We start from the raw sequence: 26284 nt of genomic DNA on the forward strand, positions 1-26284 counted from the left end.
ACTCCCATTAGGAGGCCTTGGCCAGCTGAGCACAATGCTGTGTCCCCTCCCCTCTCCCTCTGTGCAAACCACAGGGAGATGAATTCAATGTCTACTAAGGCTTCAGAAGGGATGACCTCCACCTGGCAGAGTGGAGGGGATCAAGATAAACACCCTTAGCCCCAGGAGGAGCGGGAGAGGGCTGGAGTCCTGGCTCAGAGGTGCTTGGTCAGTGCTTGATGTTCCCACACCCCAGGACCATCCCCTTCCACACAGCCTTGCTTCTCAGTCCAGTTCTGAGTCCGAGAACTGGACTAAGACAGCTGCCAAGGTCAGGATCCCAGGTGAAAGGCACAGGAAGGACGAGGTGGCCAGGTGGCAAGATGGAGCAGTGGATGACCCTGTCAGACGCTCCTCTGTCCTAGACGCTTCCCTCCAGGCCTGGGCCTGGCCACCTGCCAGACCACGTGGGCAGCAGGAGGGACATCACTGCCTCTGGAGTCACACTGACCTCACGTTCAGTCCTCTGTGCCACCTACTTGATGTGCGACTTTGAGAAGTCATTTTTGTGAGCCCAGGTCTTGTCCCCTGCAAAATGGGTCTAAGAGCAGCTCGCACAGGGACGAGGCGTGAGCGGTCTGTGCTCTCGAAGCCTCACTCATCTGTGAGATGGTAATCTCACATCCCCAGTCAGAGAGGTGAGGAGCAAGTGGGATGGTGCCGGTGGTGCTTGTCTTGGTGCCTGCTACACAGAAAACCCGCAAATGCGCCTTTTCAGCCACATTTCTAAAGCAGTTACTGGAGCTCCCCAGCCCCAGCCCTGCCCCTGGCTCAGCTCCTGCTGTCCTGCACCCATCTTTTCTGTCTCAGCCATCTGAAAGGGGTTAGAGTTCAATAAATTCAGAGCAGCTTCCATTTGTGCTTTGTGTAGAGCGGGCTCGTGTAGCCCCAAGGCAGGACCCTGTGAACCTGTTTTGTTCCCTCTGCCCCACGGCAGAGCAGGGTGACTTGAGCTGCCTGTGAGGGACCCGGTGGGGCTTAGGAGGGGTGGCTGTTGAGGAGGTGATGAATGGGTGGTGGTTGGGGGTCTGGCCTCATTGCCTCTCCTGGGATCCAGACAACACAGCATGAAACGAGCGCTGGGCTCTGACCAACTGGGGATGCAGATGGGTGGCAGGAGGGCAGGGGGCTTCAAAAAGTGTGTCTGTCAATAGCTTCCGGCCGGTGCCTGGGGTTGGGGGGGGGGGAGGGGAGGGAGGAGGTGGCGGAGCATGCGTGGACTGGCTTCCTGGGGGCGGGGACTACGGCCATCTTGCAGGGATTTCCCCCATCTGCAGGATGGAGGCTCAAGCACCAGGGTGGGACAGGCACCCGGCTGAGGCCTTCTCACCCTGTGTCAAGTCCTCCGCTCAGCCCATCCCAGCTGGAGGCCTTCAAGAGACAGGTCTTGGGCGAAAAGAGCCTGGGACAGCAGCAGTTTCCCACCTGAGCACCCTCCCTGGGCTGGCTGGGGAACTGCAGATCCGAGTCGAGGCCCCCAGTCAGGATGCCTGCAATGGGGGAGAGCCCACTTTGCAGGTCAGGGCGGAGGGACTGATCACAATCTTTGTGGCTGCCACTCGTGCTAGCGGCCTGGGTAGTAGACTGCCAGAGGCAGCGCTGTCCCGGGAGGGCCTCCTGCTGCTCTGAGGCTGCCGAGCAACAACGAAAGGGAGGAAGGTGCAGCAGGGACCATGCTGGATGACACCTTTTCATGCCATGGTTGTCTGTGGGCTCCTCACCCCAGATCCCGGGGCCCCTTCGAACATCCCCTAGGGCCGCATCGCTCATGTTCTAAGAGTTGGCCAGCCGAGCAGCCCGCGGCCCAGGCCCCAGTGCACTCACCTCCCCGGCGACAAAGAACAGAAGTGGCGCCTCCTCGTCTTTGGCTTTATACTTGGCAATGATCTTCTCGGCTATTGGCTGGATCAGTTGCTTGGCTGCCTCGGACTCCCCATCATCCTCAGAATCTGTAATGGGGAAAGAGAGACACGAGAAGCACTAGTTTGTGGAACAGATGGAGTGGTGTCCCCTGAGGGAGCTGGGTCCTGGGCCCGAAATGCCCATCCGGGGAAGCCCCTGAATGGAAACAAAACGTCCCCTGGGACACAGGCCTCCCCTCCTGGGTGCACGAGGGTGTGTTTGCAGCGCATTCGCACCACTGCGCGCTGAACTTCCCCTGAGCCAGGATCTGAGATCCTTGTAGCTCTTCTCTCAATCACAGAATCACAGCATGACCTCAGATCTGACCTCCTATCAAAAATGGCAGGACTGATGGTGGCAGTGGGGTGCCCCTGAGGCCCTGGAATGCCAGCTTCAGGGCTAGCCGGACTCTTCTGGGAGAGGATGGACTGCGTGTGTGGGAGGGGGCCTGCCCAGGTGTCCGGAGCCCCCTTTAGTCACCTCTTGCCTCCAGGGAAAGAGCAGCTTGGGAGCAGCCACACACAGGGGCCCTGGGGCTCACTCCTGATGGAGCCTGTAGCCCAGAGCAAGAGCAAGAACAACACCCCTAGGGGCAAAGCGGGAAGGAGAGACAGGTAGCAGGATTTGCACCTAGAAATGCCACATTGCCCAAGGGGCCCTCAGCCTGAAGACTCGGCGGGACTTATTCTAGATCTACATCTCATCAGCTCTGTGACGCTGGGAACTCACTTTATCTCTCTGGGACCTTCTCATATCTTCTCAGATGGCCAGTGAGCTGCAACTGTCCCTAAATTCAGAACTGTGTCCCAGAGGCCCCAGGATGTGGGTGTGGGGGCAGGCAGTAGGCGGCAAAGCCCCAAGGACAGTGATTCCCCAGGAGGCCTCTGTTCTTCAAGCACAGGGGCCAGCTTGCAAGTCAGTTTGTTTAAGAATCCCCTTGAGTCAGCTGATTGGCTCCCATACCAGACTTCCAGAGCACAGGGTAGGATATGCCCCACCAATGGCATCTCAGCCATGACCCTCATACCCCAGATTATTTGGGGAGTTGGAGCTGAGCAACACAGCCCAAGGCAGAGGGTGAGGTGGCCCTTGGCCAGCAGTTGCTCTGTTTGCAAAAGGAACCAGGGTCATCCCACAGGGCTGCAGGGAGCCTGGAGTGGATGTTCTGGTGCCCCCCTGGCCCCCAGAGCAGTCACCCACTGAACAGAGAAGACACCGAGGGGGGCACGCAGAGACAAGGCCCTGAGGCTGGGGTGGGGGGCCTCGGCCCAAGGGGGCCCAGCCCCTGCAGCTGCTGTGCACGCAGCCCTGCCTCCTCCCAACAATGGGTCTGTTGGAGGGGGGCTGGGCTCCAGCCTGACCTATTCTTCCCAGCTGGCAGTCGAGGAAGGAAAGCACAGCGGCAGCTCTCAAAGCCCCTCCTGCAGGGGCAGAGCCATGAATAAATCATTGGGGTCAAAAGCAAGGCTGCCGGGAGAGACAAAGGCCCAGGCTCGGCATTGTTGGCATTGTTCAGGATGGAAAGAAGCTGCAGGATGGACACCCACCACGTGAGGTCTGTCTTGTCCAGCCCACCCTGGGGCTCCTGCTGGGGCTTCATACCTACAAAAAGGACGAGGCAGGGGCCCTCGTTGAGCTGCACGGCATTGGAGTCGGAGAGCTCCAGCACGGGTTTGGGGTGCCACGGGAACTCCCTGCAGTCCTCATCGTTCAGCACCTCCACGCGCCCCTGCCGCGTGATCACTTCCCCCTGTGGGTCCAGCACAATGAGGGTGGGGATGCCTGTGAGGGAGAGAGCTCACTTGAGAGTCCAGAAGTGCTGGGACAGAATCCAGGCTCAGCCATGGGACTCCCTCGGGTCTGCCCGCAACTTGTCCAAGAAACCGGGCAACTCACTTCACCCCCTGGCTTCAGTGTCCTCCACGGCAATGTGGTAAATGGACCGCGGCACCCTCCTTCCCATCTTTGTAAAGATCAGCGAGGTCGTGCACTTAAGGAACTCAGCACAGGGTCTTGGCACTTAGAAGCACTCAATAAATCCTAAAGAGATCCCAGAGAAGCAGGAGACGCCCCTGCCACCTGCAGGGTGTGAAAACACACCCCCACACAGCGTACTTGCTGCCCACATAGGCCAGCACAAATCAACCCAGGCAAGGGGAGTCCACACACAGGCTGGCAGTCCCACCAGTGTGAGCACAGAGGCTGGAGGAGGGGAGGAGCCTGGGGCAGGGGCCACAGCAGAACAGGGGACAGCCGGCTGCTAGTGAGCCAGGGGCCCCACCTCCATCTCCAGCCCTGCTGCCCGGGGAGGTTCTGAGGGGGACAGTCCCTAGAGGGAACATGCTGATGGCAATGCTGCCACCCCCACTTTAGAGTCCTGGGCTGGAGTAAGAAATGCAACACAGAACTCTCCTCCGCAAACAGCACGCCCCACCCCCCTGCCCATAAAGCCTCGAGTGAAAAACCAGGAAAAAAACCCATCCTGGGTTACACTCGCATTTGGGATTTCCACCTCCTTGCTCTGCGTACCCTATTCCCTGCTGCCTCTCCTCCAGCCAGGGTACCCCCTACCAACCGCAGCCCATAGCCCTTTTGGAGACACTTGTCTCTCCACTACTGGCAGCCGCTCCCCTCAACCCCTCCTAACCAGCCACCTCTCCTCTGGAGCTGACCAGAGCTTTTTAATTTTCTATGGGCCTGCGAAAGCCGTAGCAATTTAATATTTATAGATTCCAAAGCATTCAGTGAGTAATTTGCTCCACTGACATTTTGCTTCTCTGTGGGGGAGGGTGGGGACAGCGAGGGACCCGGAATGTGGTCCTAGTGTTTTGTTACCCGGCGCGGCTGCTGGCGCAGCAGGCATGCAGTGGTGGGCCTGTCTTCAAAAGGACTTAAGTGAGTCCATTATGTTCACACCTATTAGAAGTAGCTTGGCATGCTGGAGAACAAGTCCAGAGAGAAATGGGCTGCCGTTCCCACCGCACCACACACAAATGCATGCAGCCAGGGCTCCTGGGGGGCATTCAGGACACTATCAGCTGTCCAGGCCTCCTGAGTTGGGAGTCACACAGAGCCTACGGGCGTTTCCAGCCTCATCCTTACACCTGCATGTTAGCCTCCAGGGGCCTGGGTTGCCAGCCCCGAGGATGGGGCTGGGCCTGAGTCAGCAGCCTGAAGGAGCTGGGGGCCACGATGGGGATGGGGGCCTCCCACCGCCACGCCCCATCTCAAATATGCTTTGGCTAAGTTCTTTAATCAGAGTTGGTGTGGTTCTGACATTGGGCAATTTAGGAGTGTTGGGTTAAACCAGGGCCTGCCCACTGCTAATATTAGACACAGCAGCCAGCCTGTTTGTAGCCCAGACGTAGGATGCTGAGTTGGTCTGTGGAAGACGGACAGCCACAGAAGACAGAGAAGGGAAGAAAAGTAAAATCTGAAGGCAAAGAAACCCAGTTCCTGGTTTGGTGCCTCAGTTTCTCCAAGGGACTACTCTAAGGGGCCTTCTGTGTTACCACGGCTGTAGCCTCTCTGAAGTCCTCACTGGTGGGGACCAGCAGGGCAAGAACATGGAGCCCCTGTCTGGCTGCTCAGGGGTCCTCAGCTGATTCCACCAAGGAACAGCACCCCTGGGCCTTGGCTCTCCCCACCCCTTGCCTGCAGCTACACAAAAGCAAAGTCCCCACTCGTATTTGTGCTTTGACACCAAAGCCCACGTCTAAGAGCCTAAGGTAACCAGGTGTGTGTGACTGTCGTACATCAACAGAAAGCAGCTTGGTAAAATGCCCACAGTCAGACTGCAAACCCAGAGAAGCCCCTTTCTGGCACATGCACTGGGCCAGGCCCCTCTGCCATCATGCCCGGCCCTAGAGCCTTAAGTGTGTGTGCTCCCCTCCAGGGGTGACCCGCAGGAAGAATGGGAGAGCTGTCTTAGCACATCTGCTCAGCACTAGCATGGCCCATGCTACTCCACTTCCTCCCCATAATAGACAGCTGCGGGAGGCACGATTAACCCTCTTTTCACGGACGGCCAAGTTACCTACCTAAGGTCATCCGGCCACAAGTGGCCAAACTGGGACAGGACCTCCAGTCTGCCTGTTGCAAAAGCTGCTGCTTTTTCTACCTGGCCACTGCCAGCAGGGGCTCTCGCGGGTAGGCAAGGGAAGGCCCCCGGCATCCAGTTTTCTGCACCAGCAGCCGCCCTCCTCTTCCTCCTCAAGGCCACAGGGAAGGAGGCTGAGACCGCAAATCATCTCTTCCCTTTCCTCCCCCACAGCATACATTCTCGGCTCCCCTGAAGCGGGTTCCCAGAAGCAGAGACTTAGAAGGAGAAAACAGGGCAAAGCCCCTAACGGGAAACTGAAAGGGAATGGAACATTTCTAATCGATGCCTTTGTGCAAAATAACTTTGGCGGCACCAGTGAGGGGCTTCTCCGAAGGAAATGCAAAGGGAGCACGTGTCATCTCTGCCTGAGCTTCTGGTTCCCCAGCTGGGGGCGCTGGAGTGGCTGGGGGAAAGTACGGTGAGAATTCCAAGGCAGATCCAGGCTACCCACTTCACTTCTTGGAGCCTCATTTCCATGGCCGCCACAGGGGGTAGAGACAGGCTCCTATCTCAGTGGGTGTCGGGAGCAACAAACAAGATGACAAGTATAAAATGCTGAAAGCGTTTTACAATGAGTACTCCAGAAGTATTAGCCCCTCTTATAAATAAGTTCATTATTTTTAAAGTAATTTTTTAAGTTTAGTTTTTAATTTATTTTGAGAGAGAGACATAGAGAGCAAGAGGGGGAGAGACAGAGACAGAAAGAGGGAGAGAATCCCAAGCAGGCTCCGCACTGCCAGCACAGAGCCCAATGTGGGGCTCCAACTCATGTACCGTGAGATCGTGACCCGAGCCGAAGTCAAGAGTCGGATGCTTAACTGACTGAGCCACCCAGGCGCCCCTCGTTATTATTATTTGTGGTCATCCTAGGTTGATTATGTGGCTCATGAGAAGGCACAGGTACAGAAAAGACTGGTGCCTTGCTGTCGTGAGATACACAGAAACCTTGTGCTGGCTGGAGGAGGCTAACGAAAGAAACAGAAAACAGAGACAATGTCCACGCTGCAGCGAGCATCGTAGGAACCGTGTGACGTCTACCACACGTGGGGTTGGTGTTCGTTTACTTGCACCAGGCCAAGCGTAACCTTTGGGTGAGAAACACACACCAGCGCTCCTAGAGAGAGCTTCTGCCTCAAGCCCCCTGCCCTGGGGAACTGGGCTGGACCACGAACAGTGCCCCAGAACCCCCTGCACAGTCTCTCTCAAAACCTACAGAACAAAGACCAAGGCCCGAAGGCCTGCTCCAAACGGTTTCCTCCTGGGAGGAGCCTTTCCGTGAGTATTTAAAACAATCTCAAAGACATGTGTACTGAGCCTGTCCCACATTTAGTTTGGCTGCTTTTCTGCTGAGCAAAAAGGGGGTTTTGAAGGAGGCGGCAGAGGGGGCCCGGGGCAGTGGGACAGAAGCTAGGCAGGGCTGTAACCCCAATGACCTTCTGTCTCTGCTTCTAGATGGCAACATGACCCGAGGGGGCTGGCAGTCATCATGCAAAGATTGCTGGGAGCTGGAAGAAAAATGGAAGGAAAAGCAGAGCCTTAGGCAGGAGGAACAGGTGAGGGTACAGGGCAGGGCAAAATAGGTGATCACGACAGTGGTCATCATGGGGACTACAGCAGGATGGAAACTGTAACATGTCATTAAATAGAAAGTAGAGAATCCCCAGTCCCGTGTGTATGATTACAGCTACATATAAGTATGTGTGCATGTGGACAGAGACCAAAAGGGAGTCGGAACAGTAAAAACAATTGTGTAGTAAGGCAGGAATGCGGGTGAGAGCAATATAGACTCGAGTTTTCTTAGATGGTGTTATGATAAATGTGTATTAGCTTAAAATACAAACCAAAGAAAAACCGGAGGGCAGTCGGGCAGGGCAACAAACTCAGGCTAACGCCTTGGCCTTATCAATTACGGGTTCCCTTCAACAGCTCCCTCTGCACTCCCTGCTGGCTCCCCCAAACCCGCTCTTGCCTGGAGAGCTATGGAAGGGAGAAGGCAGCTGGTCTGGGTGGTAAAACTCAGAGAATCCCAGGGCACCTGAGCGGCTTAGTTGGTCAAATGGCCAACCCTTGGTTTTGGCTCAGGTCATGATCTCAGAGTTTGTGGGTTCGAGCCCCATCTTGGGCTCTGCACTGATGGTGTGGAGCCTGCTTGGGATCCTCTCTCTCTCTCTCTCTCTCTCTCTCTCTCTCTCTCTGCCTTCTCCTCATTCTGTCTCTCTCCAAAATAAATAAACATTAAAGAAAAAAAAACCTTAGAATCCCACGGGAGGGTGCGAGGATGGGTGTAGCCTACTTGCACTTGGCCAGCAAGCCCAAAAGCCACTTGGGCACGTGTCTGTGTCAGAGGCACAGAGACGTTTGTGGCAGCACTCCTACAATACACAGAAACCAGACGCAAGCAAGCGTCCATCAAACAGGGTAACAGCTACACAAACCGTGGTCCAGGTGTACAGTGAAACCCTTTTCAGCACCGAAGAGAAGTGAATCAGATATAAATATCAACAAGGACAAATCTTGAAAGCATAATGTTTAGTGAGAAAAGCAAGTTACAGAACGATATTACAGCATGCCAGTACTTAAACATGCTTCTAAAAAACACACCCAGCATGACCATATATTATTCATGGATTCATACATATGCTGTAAGGATATGAAAACCAATTATGATGATACACACAAAGTGCATGGTAGCATTTCCCCCAGGGGAAAAGGAAAGAGAACGGCGCTGCACAGGAGTGAGGGGGAGTCTCCCCTTGGTCTGTATTAATGCTCCCATTTATCTCCATTTTAAATACCTGAAGCAAAAATCTCAGTTCTAGGTGGTGGCCACACTGGATGCTTGTTACTATTTTTTTTTTTCCTGTCTGCTTTTTCTTTTTGTATGTTCTCCACATTAAACAAGACAAACAGAATGGAGCTGCTCAGGAGGTCCCACGGCAGTGCGTGGCCTGACCTCCCCAGGCCCGCAGGGCCAGCCCTTTCATTCCTGAGATCTATTAAAAACACCAGCATTGGCCCCTCACACTCTAATGATTGAAAAACACAATCTCCAAATGCTTTGTTTCTATATAATAACAATTTTAAAAAATATTTTTATTATTATTTATTTTTGAGAGAGAGAGAGAGAGAGAGAGACAGACAGACAGACACAGCATGTGAGCCAGGGAGGGGCAGAGAGAGAGGGAGAGGGAGACACAGAATCCGAAGCGGGCTTCAGATTCTGAGCTGTCAGCACAGAACTGACACGGGGCTCGAACCCACGAACCGTGAGTGCATGACCTGAGCCAAAGTTGGACGCTTAACCGACTGAGCCACCCTAGGAGCCCCCCGTTTCTATACAATAAATAGGTTCTGCCTCAACTTCATGTTTTGAAAGGGGAAGAGGGCAAAGTTAGGGAAAGAGAGAAGAGAATGGCAGGAAATGGAACAGGAAGGAGGGAAAGGGGAAGAGAAGCAGAAAGATGAGCAGGGAAAGAGGGTGACAGAAAAGCCACATAAGCCACATATCCTGCAGCAAATAGCCCTCACGCTGCTGCCACCCCCTCCCCCCCTCTGCCCCCCCAGCAGCTGGACTGAAGGCACCATCCACCTCGGGGGCTGTTTTCCCAGAGGCAGGGCCTACATCTGTCCGTCTGTCCACTCAGGGCCCTACACAGACCTTAGGCTGTCTGCCCTCCCCAGAGGTTGGGGCCAGGGGAGGAGAGGAAGAACAAAACACTAGGGCCCCCCAACCCAGGAGAGAGGGGGCGCTAAGTCTCCCTGCAAAGAACACGGTGTTCCCTGACAGCCCGGATTAGTTAGACAATTGCTAATGGGATTTGCCTTTTGCCAAGTATGTCTAAACCTTTCCTTAGAAAGGCATTTAAAACCACTTATAGGGCTCCAAATTCCCCAGTCTGCATAGAGCAGTTGGGGTAGGGAGGCCTAGGGCTCGGCGTAACCTGGCTACTCCCCTGAGACGAAGGAAACAGATGAGGCCAAGTGCCAGGGCCTCGGTGAGCCCGGGTGGCCTGGTGAAGCCCACTGGTTAACACAGCCTGGGCTCAGTCCAGAGCCTAGAGGGAGCCAGTGACCAGCCGCCCACAGCGGCGCGACTTTCGGCCTGGCCAGGCTCATCAAGGCCTGCGGCAGACTCTGCGACGACCTCAAGATCCAGACTCTCGCATGGCCGCCTGGATGGGCGGGCACCTCAACAAGGCCTCCTTCAGTGTACTACTGGGTGGGGCTCGCAATCCACAGATGCTGTAAGTCCAGCTTGCAGGATGCCCAGAGGACCCCGGGTTCTTTCCGCATTACCCACTTTCATCCGAGTCTGTCAGGATAACACAGGGAGCTCTGTCCTCACGTGCCTCAATAACAAAGTGACCGTCAAGATCAAGTTACTCGCTCGCTGTAAGGCACAGACCAGGCCAGGTGGAGGTGGCTCACCTTGGGGGTGGGCAGGGGAATGTACCTGGCACTGCTCTGTGAAAGCACCTTCAGAACGCTTCCGGGGGAGACACCCAGCCCAGGGCACACAGAGAGTCAGGCGGGGAGCATGAACTCTCCCACACACAGCCTTGCAGGATTCACTGAAGACTGGATACTCAAAACAGCAGGACCTCTCTACTGCCCCTGTGTATGTCTGGAGTGTGTGCACACGATGATACTGTAATATAAGAAATACGTATGTGGCCTTCATCCCCAGTTCCTGACACCAAGCTCCTAAAACCCTTGTAATTTCCTCAGTGGCAGGGGTGAGAGGGACATTCTTTGTCGCGATATTTGGTCTTACAACATTTGGTCTCAGAGCCTGCGACAGGAGCTTCTGAGGCCCTTGAAATCTGGGAGTGACAAGTGTGTTGTGTGTAAGGAGTCGACCAATGGTGGGGGAGCCCTTAAATAACTTCAGAAGTTGGGGGATGGTTGCCAGAAAGGCCTGATGAGAAGGTTGCAACTTCCAGATGAACCCCCTGACCTCTGGGGAAGGGAGAAGGTGGGAGGTTGAGCTAATCAACAATGGTCAAGGGGGTGCCTGGATGGCTCAGTCAGTTAAGCGTCCGGGACTCTTGGTTTGAGCTCAGGTCATGATCTCACAGTTCATGAGTTTGAGTCCCATATCGGGCTCTTCACTGACAGTGCGGAGCCTGCTTGGGATTCTCTCTCTCTCTCCCTCTTTCTCTGCCCCTCCCCAACTCATGCATGCATGTGTGCTCTCTCAAAATAAATAAACATAAAAAAAAAAAAAAACACCAATGGTCGATGATTTAATTGATTGTATCTGTGTAATGAAATCTCCATAAAGACCACTAATTGGTGGGGTCAGAGAGCTCTGGGGGGGGGGGGAGGGCTGAATCCATGGGGGTGCTGGGAGGGTGGTGTGCCTTGAGGACATGGGGGCTCTGTGCCCCTTCCCATATACCTATGCATCAGTTCCATCCGACTCTTCCAGAGCTGCATCCGTTACAATAGACTGTTGATAGTAAATCAACTGTTTTCCTGAGTTCTGTAGGACATTCTAGCAAAGGACTAAACCCAAGGAGGGGGTCATGGGAACCCCTGATTTATGGCAATTGGTCAGAAGTATAGGACACCTGCACTTATTAATGTCTGAAGTATGGGGATTCTGGTGGGACTGAGCCCTTGACCCGTGGGATCTGCCACTAACTCCAGGTCAACGGTGTCAGAATTCAGTCGACTTGCAGGACACCCAGAGAACCCAGGAGGTTGGTGTTGGGGAGAGGGAACCACTCACACATATATGGTATCAGAAGTGTTGTGAGTAGGGGCGCCTGATTGCCTCAATCAGTGGAGTATGCAACTCTTGACCTCAGGGTTGTGAGTTTCAGCCCCATGTTGGATGGAGAGATTACTTAAAAGTAAAATCTTTTTTTTTGTTTGTTTTTTAAAGAAGTGTCATAAGTAAAAACAGCTCAGAAAATACAGACATACATATAAATACACCTGTTGAATGACTTTGGAAGTTGTAACCACAGAGTCACACAAGACTCAGAAAGAGTTCAATCAAAAATAATTTTCAGAGTTCTGTGATGCTACGGTGAGTATAAAAGAATAGACAATTCCTTCAAGTTCAAAGGTAGCAGAGCTAGACCGGTGGCATTTAAATATCCTCAGATGCAAACAAAAGCGAAATCCAGCCAGGGGATGGTACAGCCTGACAAGGAGCTGCCCGCTTCCAAGACTTGAGACAGGCCATCAGCAGGGATACCAAACCAGGGGCGGGAACCACAAGGGCTCCAAAGGTGGAGACTATCCCCGGTGTATTGAGGCGCATGGGGACAGAGCATCCCTGTAAGGAACATGGTGTTCCCTGTGTCTCCAGCCCAGCTGGAGGGCAGGTACCAGTCACCTTTGCCTCAGGACCTGGCTCAAAGCCACGGCAGGTGTCCAAGAAATGATTGCTGAAGAAAAGCCTGAATGAACCAGAAAGGAAAGAAAGGAAGGAGGAGGGAGGAAGGTAGGGAAGGAAGGAAAAGAACTCCAAGTTTGGAACCTACATGTCCCCACTCCTTGTCCTAAAGGAGCAGCTGATCCCCGAGAAGAGAGTCCTCCTGTGGAACTACACATGGGAACGTGACGCATGACAAGAGATCACACAAGCACAGGAGTTCGGAAGAGGGAGGTTTGCTCCATGAGGGAAGGCACTGGGGAGGCAGCATTTGAGCTGGGAGGATGGGGAGGATGTGCAGAATGGTGAGGGAGGGCTGGGGAGGGAGGCCATGAGAGATGGCAGGGATGGGGGGAGGACAGTGTGGACAGGGGAGCAGGAAGAAGTAGGGCTGGAAAGGTGGTTGAGACCAGACTGTGGAGAACCATAGCCATGAGGGCTTCTTGGTGGGGGATGAACAGTACTATGAGAGTAGATCTTCTGGAAGGTTCACTTGGAGCTGCTCTGCCATGTTGACGCATACAGCACACTGGGGCAGAGGAGGACGAGGTGGAGCAGAGGAAAGGAGGTGTGCTAGGTATAAAGGAACCCTGAGAACACAGGGAGAAGAGCCCTAGACAGGACCCCTCAGAGGACATGGCGGAGGAGAAATCCAAGAGACAGCGGGGCAGGAAACAGCCAGGAGTGGGGGTGATGTGAAAGGAGAGAAGAAAGGATTTTAGGGGTAGCCCAAAGTGTCTGAAAACAAAAGCAAATGAAGCAAGAGGAGAATGGGGAGGTCAATAGACTGCAAATAACCTGACTCACTCCCATGTGGCCTCATCCGATTTTAGGCTTGCAATGTAACCACAGATCAAGTGGAAAAGGCCACATTTAGGGGCATCTGGGTAGCTCAGTAGGTTAATTGTCTGACTTCAACTCAGGTCATGATTTCACGGTTCATGAGTTTGAGCCCCGTGTGAGACTCTGTGCTGACAGCTCAGAGCCTGGAGCCTGCTTTGGATTCTGTGTCTCCCTCTCTCTGCTGCTCCCCTGCTTGCACTCTGTCTCTGTCTCTCTCTCTCAAAAATAAATAAACATTAGGCAAAAAAAATTAAAAACAAAAAAGAAAATGCCACATTTATATCTCAAGGCCCACCTCCCTCCCAATTCCAGACTGCTGCATCTACACCACCACTCGGTCAAACTCAACATGGTCAGAATTAAACTACTGTTCAACTGAATTCCATATCGCTGCTGTCCACATGCCCCGCATCCAACACACAAGGCTTTCCCAGCTCTGCTGATGGGGACGCCTTCCCTCAGCTGCTTGGGCAGGAAGCCGTGGAGCTGTCTTTGACTCTTCCTTTACTCTCACCCTCCACATCGAGTCTGTCAGCAAATTCTAAGACTCTACCATCAACAGCCACATCTTGCCACTCCTGTTGCTACTATCCCTCCCGGAGCACCACCATTTTGCCCCTGGATGACTACAACAACGTCCCAACGGCTCTCCCTGCTTCTCGGCACAACAACCAGAGGGACCCTACCATTAGATTATGGGACTCCTCTGCCCAACACCCCCCACCCTTGCTGGCCCACTTCACTCAGTGTGAAAGCCAAATTCCTATTAACAAAGGTCCTTATGGGACCCTCTCTAGTCTAAGCACCCCCAAATTCCCCTTGCTCATTCTGTTCCAGCTACACCGGCCTCACTGTTCCATAAACACGTCAGGCATACTTCTGCCCCAGAGCCTTCGCACTGGCTGTTCCCTCTGCCTGGGATACTTTTCTCTCTCAGAGAACCACAAGGTTAATTTTCTCATCACCTTCTCCATGGAGTTGATCCTGACCACCGTATTTGAAACTGTGACCCACCCTTGTCCTCCCAATTCCTTTACCTTGCTCTAGTTTTAATCCATAGTTCTCATAACTCAATACACCACACACACTATTATTTTTTTTGAGAGCATGCATGCGTGCACGCCAGTGGGAGAGGAGCAGAGGGAGAGAAAGAATCTTAAGCAGGCTCCACACCCAGCACGGAGAACGACACGGGACTGGATCTCACAACTGTGAGATCATGACCTGAGCCAAAATCAAGAGTCAGATGCTTCACTGACTGAGCCACCCAGGCACCCCCACTTTGCTTTTAAAAATTACGTTTACTGCCTATCTCTTTCTGCCAGAATGTAAGCTCCATGAGGTCAGAGACATTTGTTTTTTTAGTTCATCAGCAGACAAGCACCTGGCATATGACATGCACATGACTACTATTTATTAAATAAAACATGACCAGGAGGTGCCAGTGACCTAAGAGGCCAGTGGCAGCTCAGTAATGGGGCCAGAAGAACAAGAGGTGAAGCAGATTCTCTGAGCTCCATGAGGGCAGGGGCCACGACCTTACCATGCTGGTGGCCCTTGTAGCACGAGACAGGTCACGTGGTAGAAGCCAAGGAAATGGCTTGAGAATTTTTTTAACTCATCTTATTTTACGTTTTTTTTCTTGAGAATTTTGATGTTCGAGAAAAAGAGGAATGGTAGCTGTTTGGGACTGAATGTGTTACCCCCAAATTCATATTTGAAGCCCTAACCTGGGGATGGGGCCTGTGAGGAGGTGATAAAGGTTAAATGAGGTCATAAGGATGGGACCCTGATTGGATAGGGCTAGTGTCCTTATAAGAAGAGAAGAGACACCAGAGCTTTCTCTCCATCATGTGAGGACCCAGCAAGAGGGTGGCCATCTACAAGCCAGAAATCAAGCTGTCACTTGGAATCGAATCTCCAGCACTGTGAGAAACCAATGTCGGCTAGTTAAGCCATGGTGGGCATTATGGCAGACCGAGCAGCCCGAGCCAGCAGCATTTACAGCTAAGAGAGACAGACCCGAGCATTCCGTGAAGTGGATGGCAAGGAGCTAATAGAGAAAGAGAGACAAGGAGGTAAGAAAGAGAAGGAAAACTGCAAGAGGCAAGAGCAAGACTCTAGAAGAACAAAGGCAGAATCTCAGAAAGCCCAGCTGGTATTTCTTCTAACAAGAAAGAAGAAAGGCGATGGGGGAGATGCCCAGACATTCTGAGTGATGCACCTGCCGACATAAAAGAGGTATTTCATGGCAGAGAGGAAGGAACAGGGACCTCAGGAGAGGCTGCGCTGTGGGACACCAACAGGGAGGAAGGGGAAGGCGCCGGAGCTCAGCTCGTGGTCACCAGGGGAGTCTGGGGCCAGCCCCTGCTCCACACCCTCATCACTCTGCTCTGTTCCAGCCTGTGCAATGCTGTTCCCTGCAACCGCCACCCCCCACCCCCAGAACAGGCCATGTGCTTTTCTACCTTCTGGTTGGGCAGTCAGAGGCAGTTTGATACGAAAACTCATCTGCACAGGCACACCTCGTTTTATTTCATGTCACTTTACCGCACCTCAGAGATAATGTGTGTGTGTGTGTGTGTGTGTGTGTGTGTGTGTGTGTGTGTGTGTTTATAAATTGAAGGTTTGTGGCAATCCTGTTCAAGCAAGGCCATTGGTGCGCCATTAAAAAAACCTTTTTTTAATGTTTACTATTTATTTTTTTGCGAGAGAGAGAGAGAGACAGAGCATGAGCAGGGGAGGGGCAAAGGGAGAGGGAGACACTGAATCCGAAGCGGATCCAGGCTCTGAGCTGTCAGCACAGAACCTGATGTGGGGCTCAAACTCATAAACTGTGAGATCACGACCTAAGCTGAAGTTGGACGCTTAACCGACTGAGCCACCCAGGCACCCTCACTGGCACCATTTTTCCAACAACATTTGCTCATTTCATGTCTCTCTATCAACATTTCAGGAATTCTTGCAATATTTTAAGCTTTTTCATCATTATTACACTTGTTATGGTGATCTGTGATCAGTGATTACAACTCGTTGAAAGCTCAGATGATGGCTGGCATTTTCTGGCAACAAATTATTTTTTGATTAAGGTATGTATGTCATTTTTTAGACATAATGCTATTGCACACTTAACAGGCTAACAATTTTATCACATGGTGTTGATCACATGGTGAGGATTAACTGACTTAATACATATGAAAATGGAACTATATTTAGCACATAATAAACACTCAATAAAAAGACTACACTGTAGGGAGGCCTGGGTGGCTCAGTCCATTGAGTGTCCAACTTTGGCTCAGGTCATGATCTCATGGTTCGTGAGTTTGAGTCCTGTATCAGGCTCTGTCCTGTCAGCACGGAGCCTGCTTCAGATCCTCTGTCCCCCTCTCTCTCTGTCCCTCTTCTGTTCGTGCTCTCTCTCTCTCTCACAAATAAATATTTAAATGACTACAATGTAGTGTAAACATAACTTTTATAGGCAATGAAAAACCAAAAAATTAATTTGGCTTTACTGAGACTATGCTTTATTATGGTGGTCTAGAACTGAACCCATGACACCTCTTCAGGTATATGTGTACTTGTAAGCACACTATCGCTGACTGGTAAGATTGTTACGAAACGCTGCACAAGAACTTACTAACAACGTGTGCCTCTAACAGAAACCAGACCTTCTAATGCACATGGAACCCCCATATTGCCACGAAGCAGAAGACACTAAGTGACCTTGTGAGGCTAGAGGGAGGCAGAGGCAGGGAGCTGGGCACTGGGCTGCAGAAGCCACCTGGGCCACCTGTCCCAGAGCCTGAGGGAGCAGCCACCCTCTCGTCATAGGTAGGCCTGAAGCCCAGTGTGAGGCTGGTCACAGTGGGCACTCAATGTGTCCATCAGAAATATCAGCGGACAATCTGCCTCTGGGATTTCTCTTCTGGTCTAGATTAAGTATCACTGTTGCATTGATCACAAGTTCAAGGACCTCGGCATGGTGCTCAAGGCCCTTTAAGATGTGGCACCGTTGACCTTATTGCACACTCTGCCCTACAATACACTACAGTATCCCACTCTGGCCTTTGCCCCAGACACTCCCTATCTAAATCCCATCCTCCAGAGCCACCTCTTCAATGAAGCCCTCCTGGTTCAACAGCTCCAAGCCAGAGTCTCACCTGGACTCAGATTAGTCCATTGCATGGCTCTTTATGAGATGCTACCTTGAGAAGGATCCTGTGCTGCTCTCTACACTCTAACTTCACTGTGCTTTAGTGCATGTCTGGCTTGACAGGGCTGGAGGTAGGCAGATCAAGGTCAGCAGGCAATGCCTGCCAGGATGCCTGCAGGCGTGAGTGGTCAAGGAAGCAGTCAGCACAAACCCTGTGCCAGGGAGACTATAAACCTGAGAGTAAGGAAGCAGGAGGTGGGAGCTGGGAGAGCTGGCAGGTCCTCCCTGAAGAGAGACTAGCACAGATGGCAGGGACCGTATGCCATGGAGCCAGCAGATGGGGAGCAGTGGGGCTGGCCCAATGCAGAGGACGCTGGCTGGCTGGCACTGGGTTCGGCCTGAATCTCACATTCTTTCACTGTGGCTGGACGGCCTCTGCTTGCCTGGCCACAGGGCCTCTCCAGGTCAGCTTTGTGGTCCTCAACTGAGGGCTCCTGGAAGTCGCGACCACATGTGTACTTATCCCCACACCGCCTGGGCCTTAAGAGATGAAACCAAACCAGTGCGTCTCTGAGAACTCCCCCTTCTCTTCCTCCTCAGTCATGGTCAGCCACTTTCTGGCTGTCTAAGCCACGCCTAACAACTGCGGCTCTTAGGTCTGTAATATTTATTTATAGGTTTATTTATAGGTGTAAATATGTAATATTTATAGGCTGACAGCTGGGGAATCCAAGAGTTCCCTTCTTTGCTATCTGAAGGCAGACAGAAAATGATCAATTTAATTTTTTTGTGCCCTACCCAACATTTTACAGGGCACCCTCCAGCCCTAGGAGTGTGTCCAAAACTTGTGTTGAATCTTGCAGAGCTTGTGATCTTTCCTTATGAGGTCTCTGTTCTGTGCCAAGTACCTCACAGAGCAGAGACAGGGGGCACAGACGGCCACCTCAAACTACCTATACATGATATAGACCATCTTTTGGTAATTATTAGCTTCAAGTGACCCTACAGCCTTAGCACTGACCATCAGGAATACCTACATCACGCTGGCCCCCACATCCAGGAAAGGGCAGCTCCCTACCTCGGAGAGAAAAGATTCTGCTCATTGATGGCACACGCTCGGGAAGAAAGGTGCCTCTGTGTGAAGTGGCCCCGTGGTGGAGCAGAGCAGCCAAGTGAGGCCCAGCACCTGCTCTGCCCTCTGGGACAAGTGTCAGTCTTCTATGGAGACTTCTATGAACAAAATGGCACCGCCTGGACCAACACTTTGTAGTTCCTCAAGACATTGTCATACTCTGCTCTCTAGGTATTTCCTAATGTAAATCTACTCCTGTCCACTCAAGGGCAGCACTGGGCTACTCTTCTGGTTTCTTACTTCCCACCTGAGTTCAGTCCACAGGCTTGGTTGCTAGCGAGAGCTCAAGAAAGAGATTCCTATGCATTTAAATCTACTCTCCCTTTCTTCCAAAAAGGATCAGAGGAAACAGATTAAAATACCTTCTGGAAGTGAAAACAGGGAAGGAAGAGCAAACGAACCCAAGGTCAAGGGCATGCAACAAAAGAGGGGAGCTTTGCAAAGTTGCTAAAGGTGGTTACAAATTCAGCTCTGGGTTTTCCAGAGGCTAAAGCAAAAAAAAAAAAAAAAAAAAAAAAAATCCGGCAGGGTGGTGAGGCGGGTGTCCACAATGAAATTCAACATGTATAAAAGGTGAAAGAAAAAAACAAAAACAAAAATCCACCACTTGCTCAGGAGAAGCTCAGCTTCTGCTGGGTACTATAGGATAATTTCCTAAGCAGAAATTCCACAAGTGGGATTTCTAAATTAAAGGTTTAGTAGATTTTTAAAGGCCTTTGATGTATATTGCCAATTGCTCTCCTGAAAGGTTGTCCTGATTTACATTTCTACTAGCAGTCTGATCTCTTCCCTACACTGGGGGTTATCTTTTGGTGGAGATGGTGGGGGTGGTGGGACTTCTTTGCAAATGAGATAGATACAAATTCAGTGTTTCCATGTGTAAATCATGGAAGTATGCTGAATATTTTCCATGTCATGAAAATGATATGATTATATCATATCAATGTACTAGATGAATTGCCTACCTCATATCTTATACATTTTTTTGACTAAATTCTCTTTTTTTACTAGTGTCTAAGCAGAGATCTTTTCCTATGAAAGATCTTTTCCTATGGTTATTTGCCATACATGTTATTAATATTGTTGGTTGCCTTTGTTTAAGCTTTTTGACATCCAAAAGTTACCTTTTTTATTGTAAAATGAAATTTCCTCCTTTTCCCCCCAAGTTAATCAGTTAAATGCTTATTAAATGCCTATTCTGTACCCAACACTGAAGCCTCCCAATTTTACTGAGAAAAGAGAGGATAAGTGGGGTGCCCAGGTGGCTCAGTTGGTTAAGCATCCAACTCTTGCTCTCAGTCCAGGTCATGATCTCACAGTTCATGAGTTTAAGCCCCATGTCGTGCTCTGTGCTGACAGTGCAGAGCCTGCTTGGGATCCTCTCTCCCCCTCTCTTTCTGCCCCTCCACTGCTCATGCTCTCTCTCTCTCCAAAATAAATAAACTTAAAAAAAAAGAGAGAGAGACAGGTTAAGTAACTAGCTCAAGGTCACTCAGCAGTAGGAAGTAGGGACAGGACTGGGTTGTTGGTGGCCTAGACTAGAGTGGTGGTATCAGTGAGGGTAGAATAAGACAAGAAACAGGAAACAATGTCCCAAAGATCCAAGAGGCCCCATGCCTAGTGAAGGTAGGACAGCTGACATTCTTTTTGGTATGTACATGTAAGATGCCTCCCAGTCATCAGTGACAGTATGTTCCAAGGCCCAACCATGTGACGCAGAGTCACATCTTCTGTGACTCATTTGTGCGTGAATACATACATGCACACAGACATGTACAGAAGCTGGGAGAGAGGGACAGGAGAAGCCAGAACATGATTGGAGGAGTTAGAGGAAGACAGATATCAAAGACACCTGCTGGTGTGTAAGGGGAATAGGGAAGAGAGAAAACTCAGGAATGTCCCAGTATTGCTGCAAGGACCAAGATGAGAAATCTGTGGTCCTCAGAAGGAGTGGGGACGGCTGCATGTAGACATGGGCACTGAAGGGCAGCAAAGTCTAGGTAATGCTAAGGAAAGACCTGGAACTAGTCAGCGTACCAATGGGGCTCACCTGGAGTCCCTCCAAGAGCTTCTAGTCACAGCCCCAGAACTGAGGCTGAGGAACACTCGCACTGGCTGGTTGCACCCGTTTCCCACTGTACAATGACAATAAGATGGTCACATCTCCTTTAAGTAATACACAGAGTTACCTTTGGAGTAAAGATTTGAATCCTAAAAGCAAGAAGGTGTATTTATTTATTTATTCATTCATTCATTCACTTTTAAGTGTTTATTTTTAAGACAGAGAGACAGTGAGCAGGAGAGGGGCAGAGAGAGAGGGAGACACAGAATCCGAAGCAGGTTCCAGGCTCTGAGCTGTCAACAGAGCCCAACGTGGGGCTTGACCCCATGAACCACGAGAACATGATCCGAGCTACAGTCGGACGCTTAACCAACTGAGCTGCCCAGGCGCCGCAGGACTGGGTCCATTTTTACTCAAGATTGTATCCCCCATGTCTGGAAGAACACAACATCTGGAAGAATACAGCCCTCAGTAAACAGTGGTTGAAGGAACGAATAAATGAATTGAGAGATCTGAAGTTTTACTTATCCTCACAAAGTGGCAATTTAATGCTCTGCTCAGTACCACTGGCCAAAGGTCATTCCTGATACTCATCTCAACAGATACTGCTCCTACGTCTAGGCACTCATATTGTAAGTCTCTGTGCAAACACAGTGCTGGAAGGAAAAAGCTTTGGCATCTTCTTTTAAGTTATTCAACTTGGTCCCTTCACTTCTGGACTAGTAAACAATGTTATTATCACTCAGCTTTTGTTTGGAAAGGGAGCTCCTTTCATCTTTTCTTATTAATAGGAGACATGAGCCTCCATGGGATGCCTGGCTGGCTCGGTTGAGTGTCCGACTTTTTTTTTTTGAGCATCCAACTTTTGATTTCAGCTCAGATTAATGATTACATGGTCATGGGATGGAGCCCCATGTTGGGCTCCACACTGATAGCTTGGAGCCTGCTTGGGATTCTCTCTCCTTCTCTCTCTGCCTCTCCCCAGCTTGTTAACGTGTTCTCTCTCTCTAAAAATAAAAATAAATACCCAAAGTGGGGTCCCTGGGCCACCAGCATCAGTGTCACTTGGGGGCTTGCTAGAAATGCAGACTATCAGCCCCACCCCACCCAGACCCAGGAAATCTGAGTCTGTATTTTCACAAGGTCCCTAGAGGACTCTTAGGCACATATGAAATGCAGAAGCACTGATTTAAAATTAAATATTAATTATTTGGAAACTTTAGCTCCCAACAGAGCCATATGCTTACTCTAAATGGTGAAGAAAAAGCTTAAAAAGAACCTGATGAGTTCTCCTTAGCTGTGGAATTTGTGGCTAAATTTTGTCTTTTTTTTTTTTTCTTTCTTCACTCCCTATAACACAAGCAGCACTGAGATCTCAGATGTTAGCTGTGTCTGTCTAGGGCTAACCAGGATCTGGTAGTACTGCTACAAAGGAAATGAGTTTAATTCTTCTTTTCAAATTGAGATGTAATTGACATATAAGAATGTATTTAATTCTTAACAGGCCAACTAAGTGCCTTACCAAGAGAAAACCGGGCTGGATGAAGGCTGGGAAGGAGGTTTCACATAACAGAGAATAAAAACACAATTCGTCTCACTTAATAATCATTATTTCTGAAAAATGCCATGATTAGTACTTCAAGTCCCAGTTTTCAACACTCTCAGGACATTGGTTTTCTCACCAAGAAGGCACCAGCCACTCAGCCTTCACTCTTGTGCTTCAGTAACCATGAAGTGCTTTATATACATTATCCTATTAATGCTCCCAGCAATTCTTTGTGGCAGGGATTTATCATGCCCATTTTGCAGATGAGGAAACTGAGGCTTAGAGAGTCTGACTGATGGAACCAAAGGTCACTCTTAGGTCTGTTTGACAGAACCCTTAGGATTCTAGCCAAGTCATTTGGGAGTGTGTGCTCCATAGCCCAAGGGCATGAGAACCCACCAGGTCAGGTGGTGAGAAGTAGCTGTTTCACCTGGGCTGGTCCTTTTTTTTTTTTAATGCCTTTAATGAGGTGTAATTTACATACTGCAGAATTCACAGCATGTCATTTTTGAGACGGTAAGGAACATGAACATGTAATGGAAATAAAGATGTCCTTTTCCCTCTAAAAGAAAAGCCAAAGAGGTGGTGAGCCCAGATGAGCAGGTCTCCAGGGATCCCAGGGAGTCGGGAACGCCTACCTTGGATTCCATACAGCCGGTTGAGGCGTGACCGCCGGGCCTCATCGGTGTAGGGGACAGCGAGCCAGGGCATCTCACTGAAGTACTGTTTGAATGAGTCCTCTGACCTACAGAGACACACATGGAAACAAGGCTCTGTTACCCCTGAAAGTGCCACCGCAGGGTCCTCCCCACCTTCCACCAAGTTACACCCAGCGCTCTGCAGATGCCAGCGCCTCTGAACATCATGCTCCTCAGACACCAGGCTACAGGGGGGCATTATTCTACCCCTTCTGGTTACCGCGCAGCAACAGCCTCCACACGACAGGCGGATGGGAACTGAACCACCAGGCCATTTCAAGTAGCCTGTTCCTGTGGATCCTACCAGTTGAACTCATGCCCAAGTTTCTCTTTCCAACACGGGCAGGTGGTAGTTTTATAAGAAGCCTAGATGTACAGCGACATTGCGGTCCCCGTGACACTTCTAAATTGTGCATATAACAGTCCTGTGTACAGGAGCACACTTTTAACTGAGCATAAACCTATGATTCCATGTATAAACAACTCTAGGAATGACAGATCTATCCAAAGTGATAAAAAGCAGATCAGGGGCTCCCTGGGGCTCGAGTTTGGGGGTGAGAACTGACCAAGAAGGGGCAGAAGGGCACCTTGTGAATGACAGAAATGTTCTATACTTCACTGTGACAATTACAGGGGTACAGACATGGGTCAATATTCACTGAATTGTATGTCCAAAATGTATTCATTTTATTGTATGTAAATTACACTTCAATAAAGTTGATATTTTTTAAAGCTTTAAAAAAAAAATGATGCCTGTGGCACCTGGGTGGCCCAGTGGGTTAAGTGTCTGACTTCGGCTCAGATCATGATCTCATGACTAGTGAGTTTGAGCCCCGTATCAGGCTCTGTGCTGACAGCTCAGAGGCTGGAGCCTGCTTTGGATTCTGCATCTTCCTCTCTCTGCCCTTCCTGTGCTCTCTCTCAAAAATAAATAAACGTTAAAAAATTAAAAAAAAAATAAAAATAAAAGAGTGATGATTGCTCATCCCCAGTTACATGCAGAGATGGGGAGCTGGGAGTACCAGGGCTGGACCATGGGCCAATACCCCAAGCATGGCACAGTGCAGATATCAAAGATACAAAATGCTGGGGCGCCTGGGTGGCTCAGATGGTTAAGCGTCTGACTCTTGATTTAGGCTCAGGTCATGATCTCGCAGTTCATGGGATCGAGTCCCGCATTTGGCTCTGCACTGGCGGTACGGAGCGGGCTTGGGATTCTGTCTCTCTCTCTCTCTCTCTGCCCCTCCTGTGAGCTCTGTCTCTCTCAAAATAAATAAACTAAAAAAAAATTTTTAGAAGATACAAAAGGCCCTCAGTGTGTTGGCATCTCAGAGATCCTTCTGTGAACAGGAACTTGAGAAGCAGAAGCACCTGGTGGCTCGGTCTGAACCAGAGTTGGAGTTTTGTGATGAAGGAAGGTCACTGATGAATAAAACCAGCAAGGGGGCCTGCAGCAGAGGAAGCTGAGGCTAAAAGGACCAGACGTACTCCAGGACGAATGTCTGCCCTTCTGGTTTTTAGGACAGCCCCCAGGCGAAGCACGAGGCCTGAGCGGAAAAAAATTATAGCACAGCCATCCCAGATAGGTGTCACATTCCATTAGCCTCCGGTTTTTTTCTTTCCATCCCTCCCCCACCACACCCTTTCATCACAATCCATAAAGCTGAACGAATCAGAAAATTGCATCCTAACCTCAAATGGCCTAGGCCGGAAGTGGGACGTGCCCCAATATTTACAGCAAGAACAGGTTTTTCTCAGCAACCCTTCAAACAATTGCACGAGAAAATCTAAAAGGCATCTGTCTGCCAATCATCCCAGATACGCCTTCCCCAATTTCCATCTCCACGCTCTACACTTAGCAGGCGAGAAGCATAAGGCAAAAGAAATGCATGTTAACCACCTTTGGGGAAGGGAACCACACGGCCACTTTCCCCAGCACGCGTTACCTGTCCGCACTAACAAAGATGATCTCAAATTTCTGGCCTGCCTCCTTGATCTTCCGGTAGGATTCCACCAGGACCCGGGTGAGGCTTCGGCAGGGTGGACACTGAAAGAGGAGAGTGAGATCCTATGGTTTGACCCTGTACCTTCGTCTTCTCCTGCCTGCAGAGGCCAGGTAAGCAAGACCCAAGTAGGACTGGGATAGCAAGACCCAGCTTATTAAAGAGGCAGAAACAAATGTGCCCCTTGTAATGGTGAGCATTCAGGATAGGCTCTTCTCACCTCCACGGCGTGCCAGCAGGCAGCAGTTTAAATGAACCCCCTTGGAGACCAGTAGAAACCTCATCAGAATGGGTGAGGAAGACTACCCTTTCAGACCAGTCAAAAGAAGAATTTTCTTGCTGCTATTATCATTCAAAATAATAAGCGCTCGTGGCATGTAAGCCATGCATCAGGTGCAGGAGGAAATAAGAACACCAGGAAGTGATACCCAAGCAGTAACACCCCTAGAAGCCAACCCCAACTGGTCTTGGTGGCAGCATCGCTGCTTCCTTCCGTCTGGACTAAGGAGGGCCTGAACACTCACCCAGTGTGCGGAGAAATAGACTCCCACGTGAGACCCCTCCAGGCTGCTGCTTTCCAGGGACTGTCCGTTATTTCTAAGCAAGGGCCCCGCAATGACTTCCCTGAAGGGCTTAGGTCCCCAAGGGAATTCCAAACCTGAAACAGGCAACAGGTGGTAAGAACGTTAAGATTCTTCCTTGAGACTTCTGACCCAAGAGTCCTCACAGCGGCAGGGCATGACAGCTTTATCATCAAATAGTATTTGTTAACACACGCATAGGATCTGGAGCTAAAACCCAGGAATGAAGGCAGAACCTTATCCACGGCACAGCCCCACCTACCTTCAAGACAATGGTTCCCGAACCTGGGTGATCATAGGACCCAGCTCCTGGGGGGCTTTTGAAAAGTACAGAAGCCCAGGTCATGCTCTGAGTCTTGGGATCCGGGGCCAAGGCTGAAGATCTATGTCCAAAATAAAGCAAAACCAACTCCCCAGGGAAGTCTGATGATGGGCCAGGATGGGGAATCACTGCCTCATGTATTAACCATGAGTTTCTTCAAGTCCAACCCCGGAATCTCAGTGGCTCTCCATTCTGACGGCATTTCAGAATCAGCTGGGGAATTTTAAAATATGATGCTCCTGGGACCCACCCCCAGAGATTCTGATTCAGTCAGTCTGGGTTGGGGCCCAGGGAACCAAGTGAGAATTAAATCCAGTAAAAGGAAAGAGTAACACTCACTCAACCCAGATGTTCTCCATTCTGATGACACTTAAGCCCCAGGCAGGAAGAGCAATAGAACAGCGTTTTCTCACAGGGTGGTCTGTGGACCACCGCCTCAAAAATCGCCTGGGGTTGGGGGAGGGGGGAATGGGAGACACGCAGACTGACTAAACGTGCAGATGGCCAAGCCCG

The 26284-nt window shown here is 50.6% G+C and overlaps 1 protein-coding gene across 2 annotated transcripts in view; it reads right to left on the reverse strand.

Annotated features, from left to right (window-relative positions):
* The window catches only part of NXN (nucleoredoxin), a 158218-nt gene that overhangs the window by 2610 nt on the left and 129324 nt on the right, over positions 1–26284 (reverse strand). For both annotated transcript variants that reach the window (XM_027034609.2, XM_053211495.1), the window contains exons 3-7: positions 25393–25526; positions 24812–24912; positions 22806–22912; positions 3544–3723; positions 1864–1988 (exon numbers count right to left, since the gene is read on the reverse strand). In XM_027034609.2, the coding sequence (XP_026890410.1) occupies positions 1864–1988; positions 3544–3723; positions 22806–22912; positions 24812–24912; positions 25393–25526 (647 nt within the window). The remainder of the gene's footprint in view (positions 1–1863; positions 1989–3543; positions 3724–22805; positions 22913–24811; positions 24913–25392; positions 25527–26284) is intronic.

Source organism: Acinonyx jubatus, chromosome E1, assembly GCF_027475565.1.
Source record: "Acinonyx jubatus isolate Ajub_Pintada_27869175 chromosome E1, VMU_Ajub_asm_v1.0, whole genome shotgun sequence".
NCBI lineage: Eukaryota > Metazoa > Chordata > Mammalia > Carnivora > Felidae > Acinonyx > Acinonyx jubatus.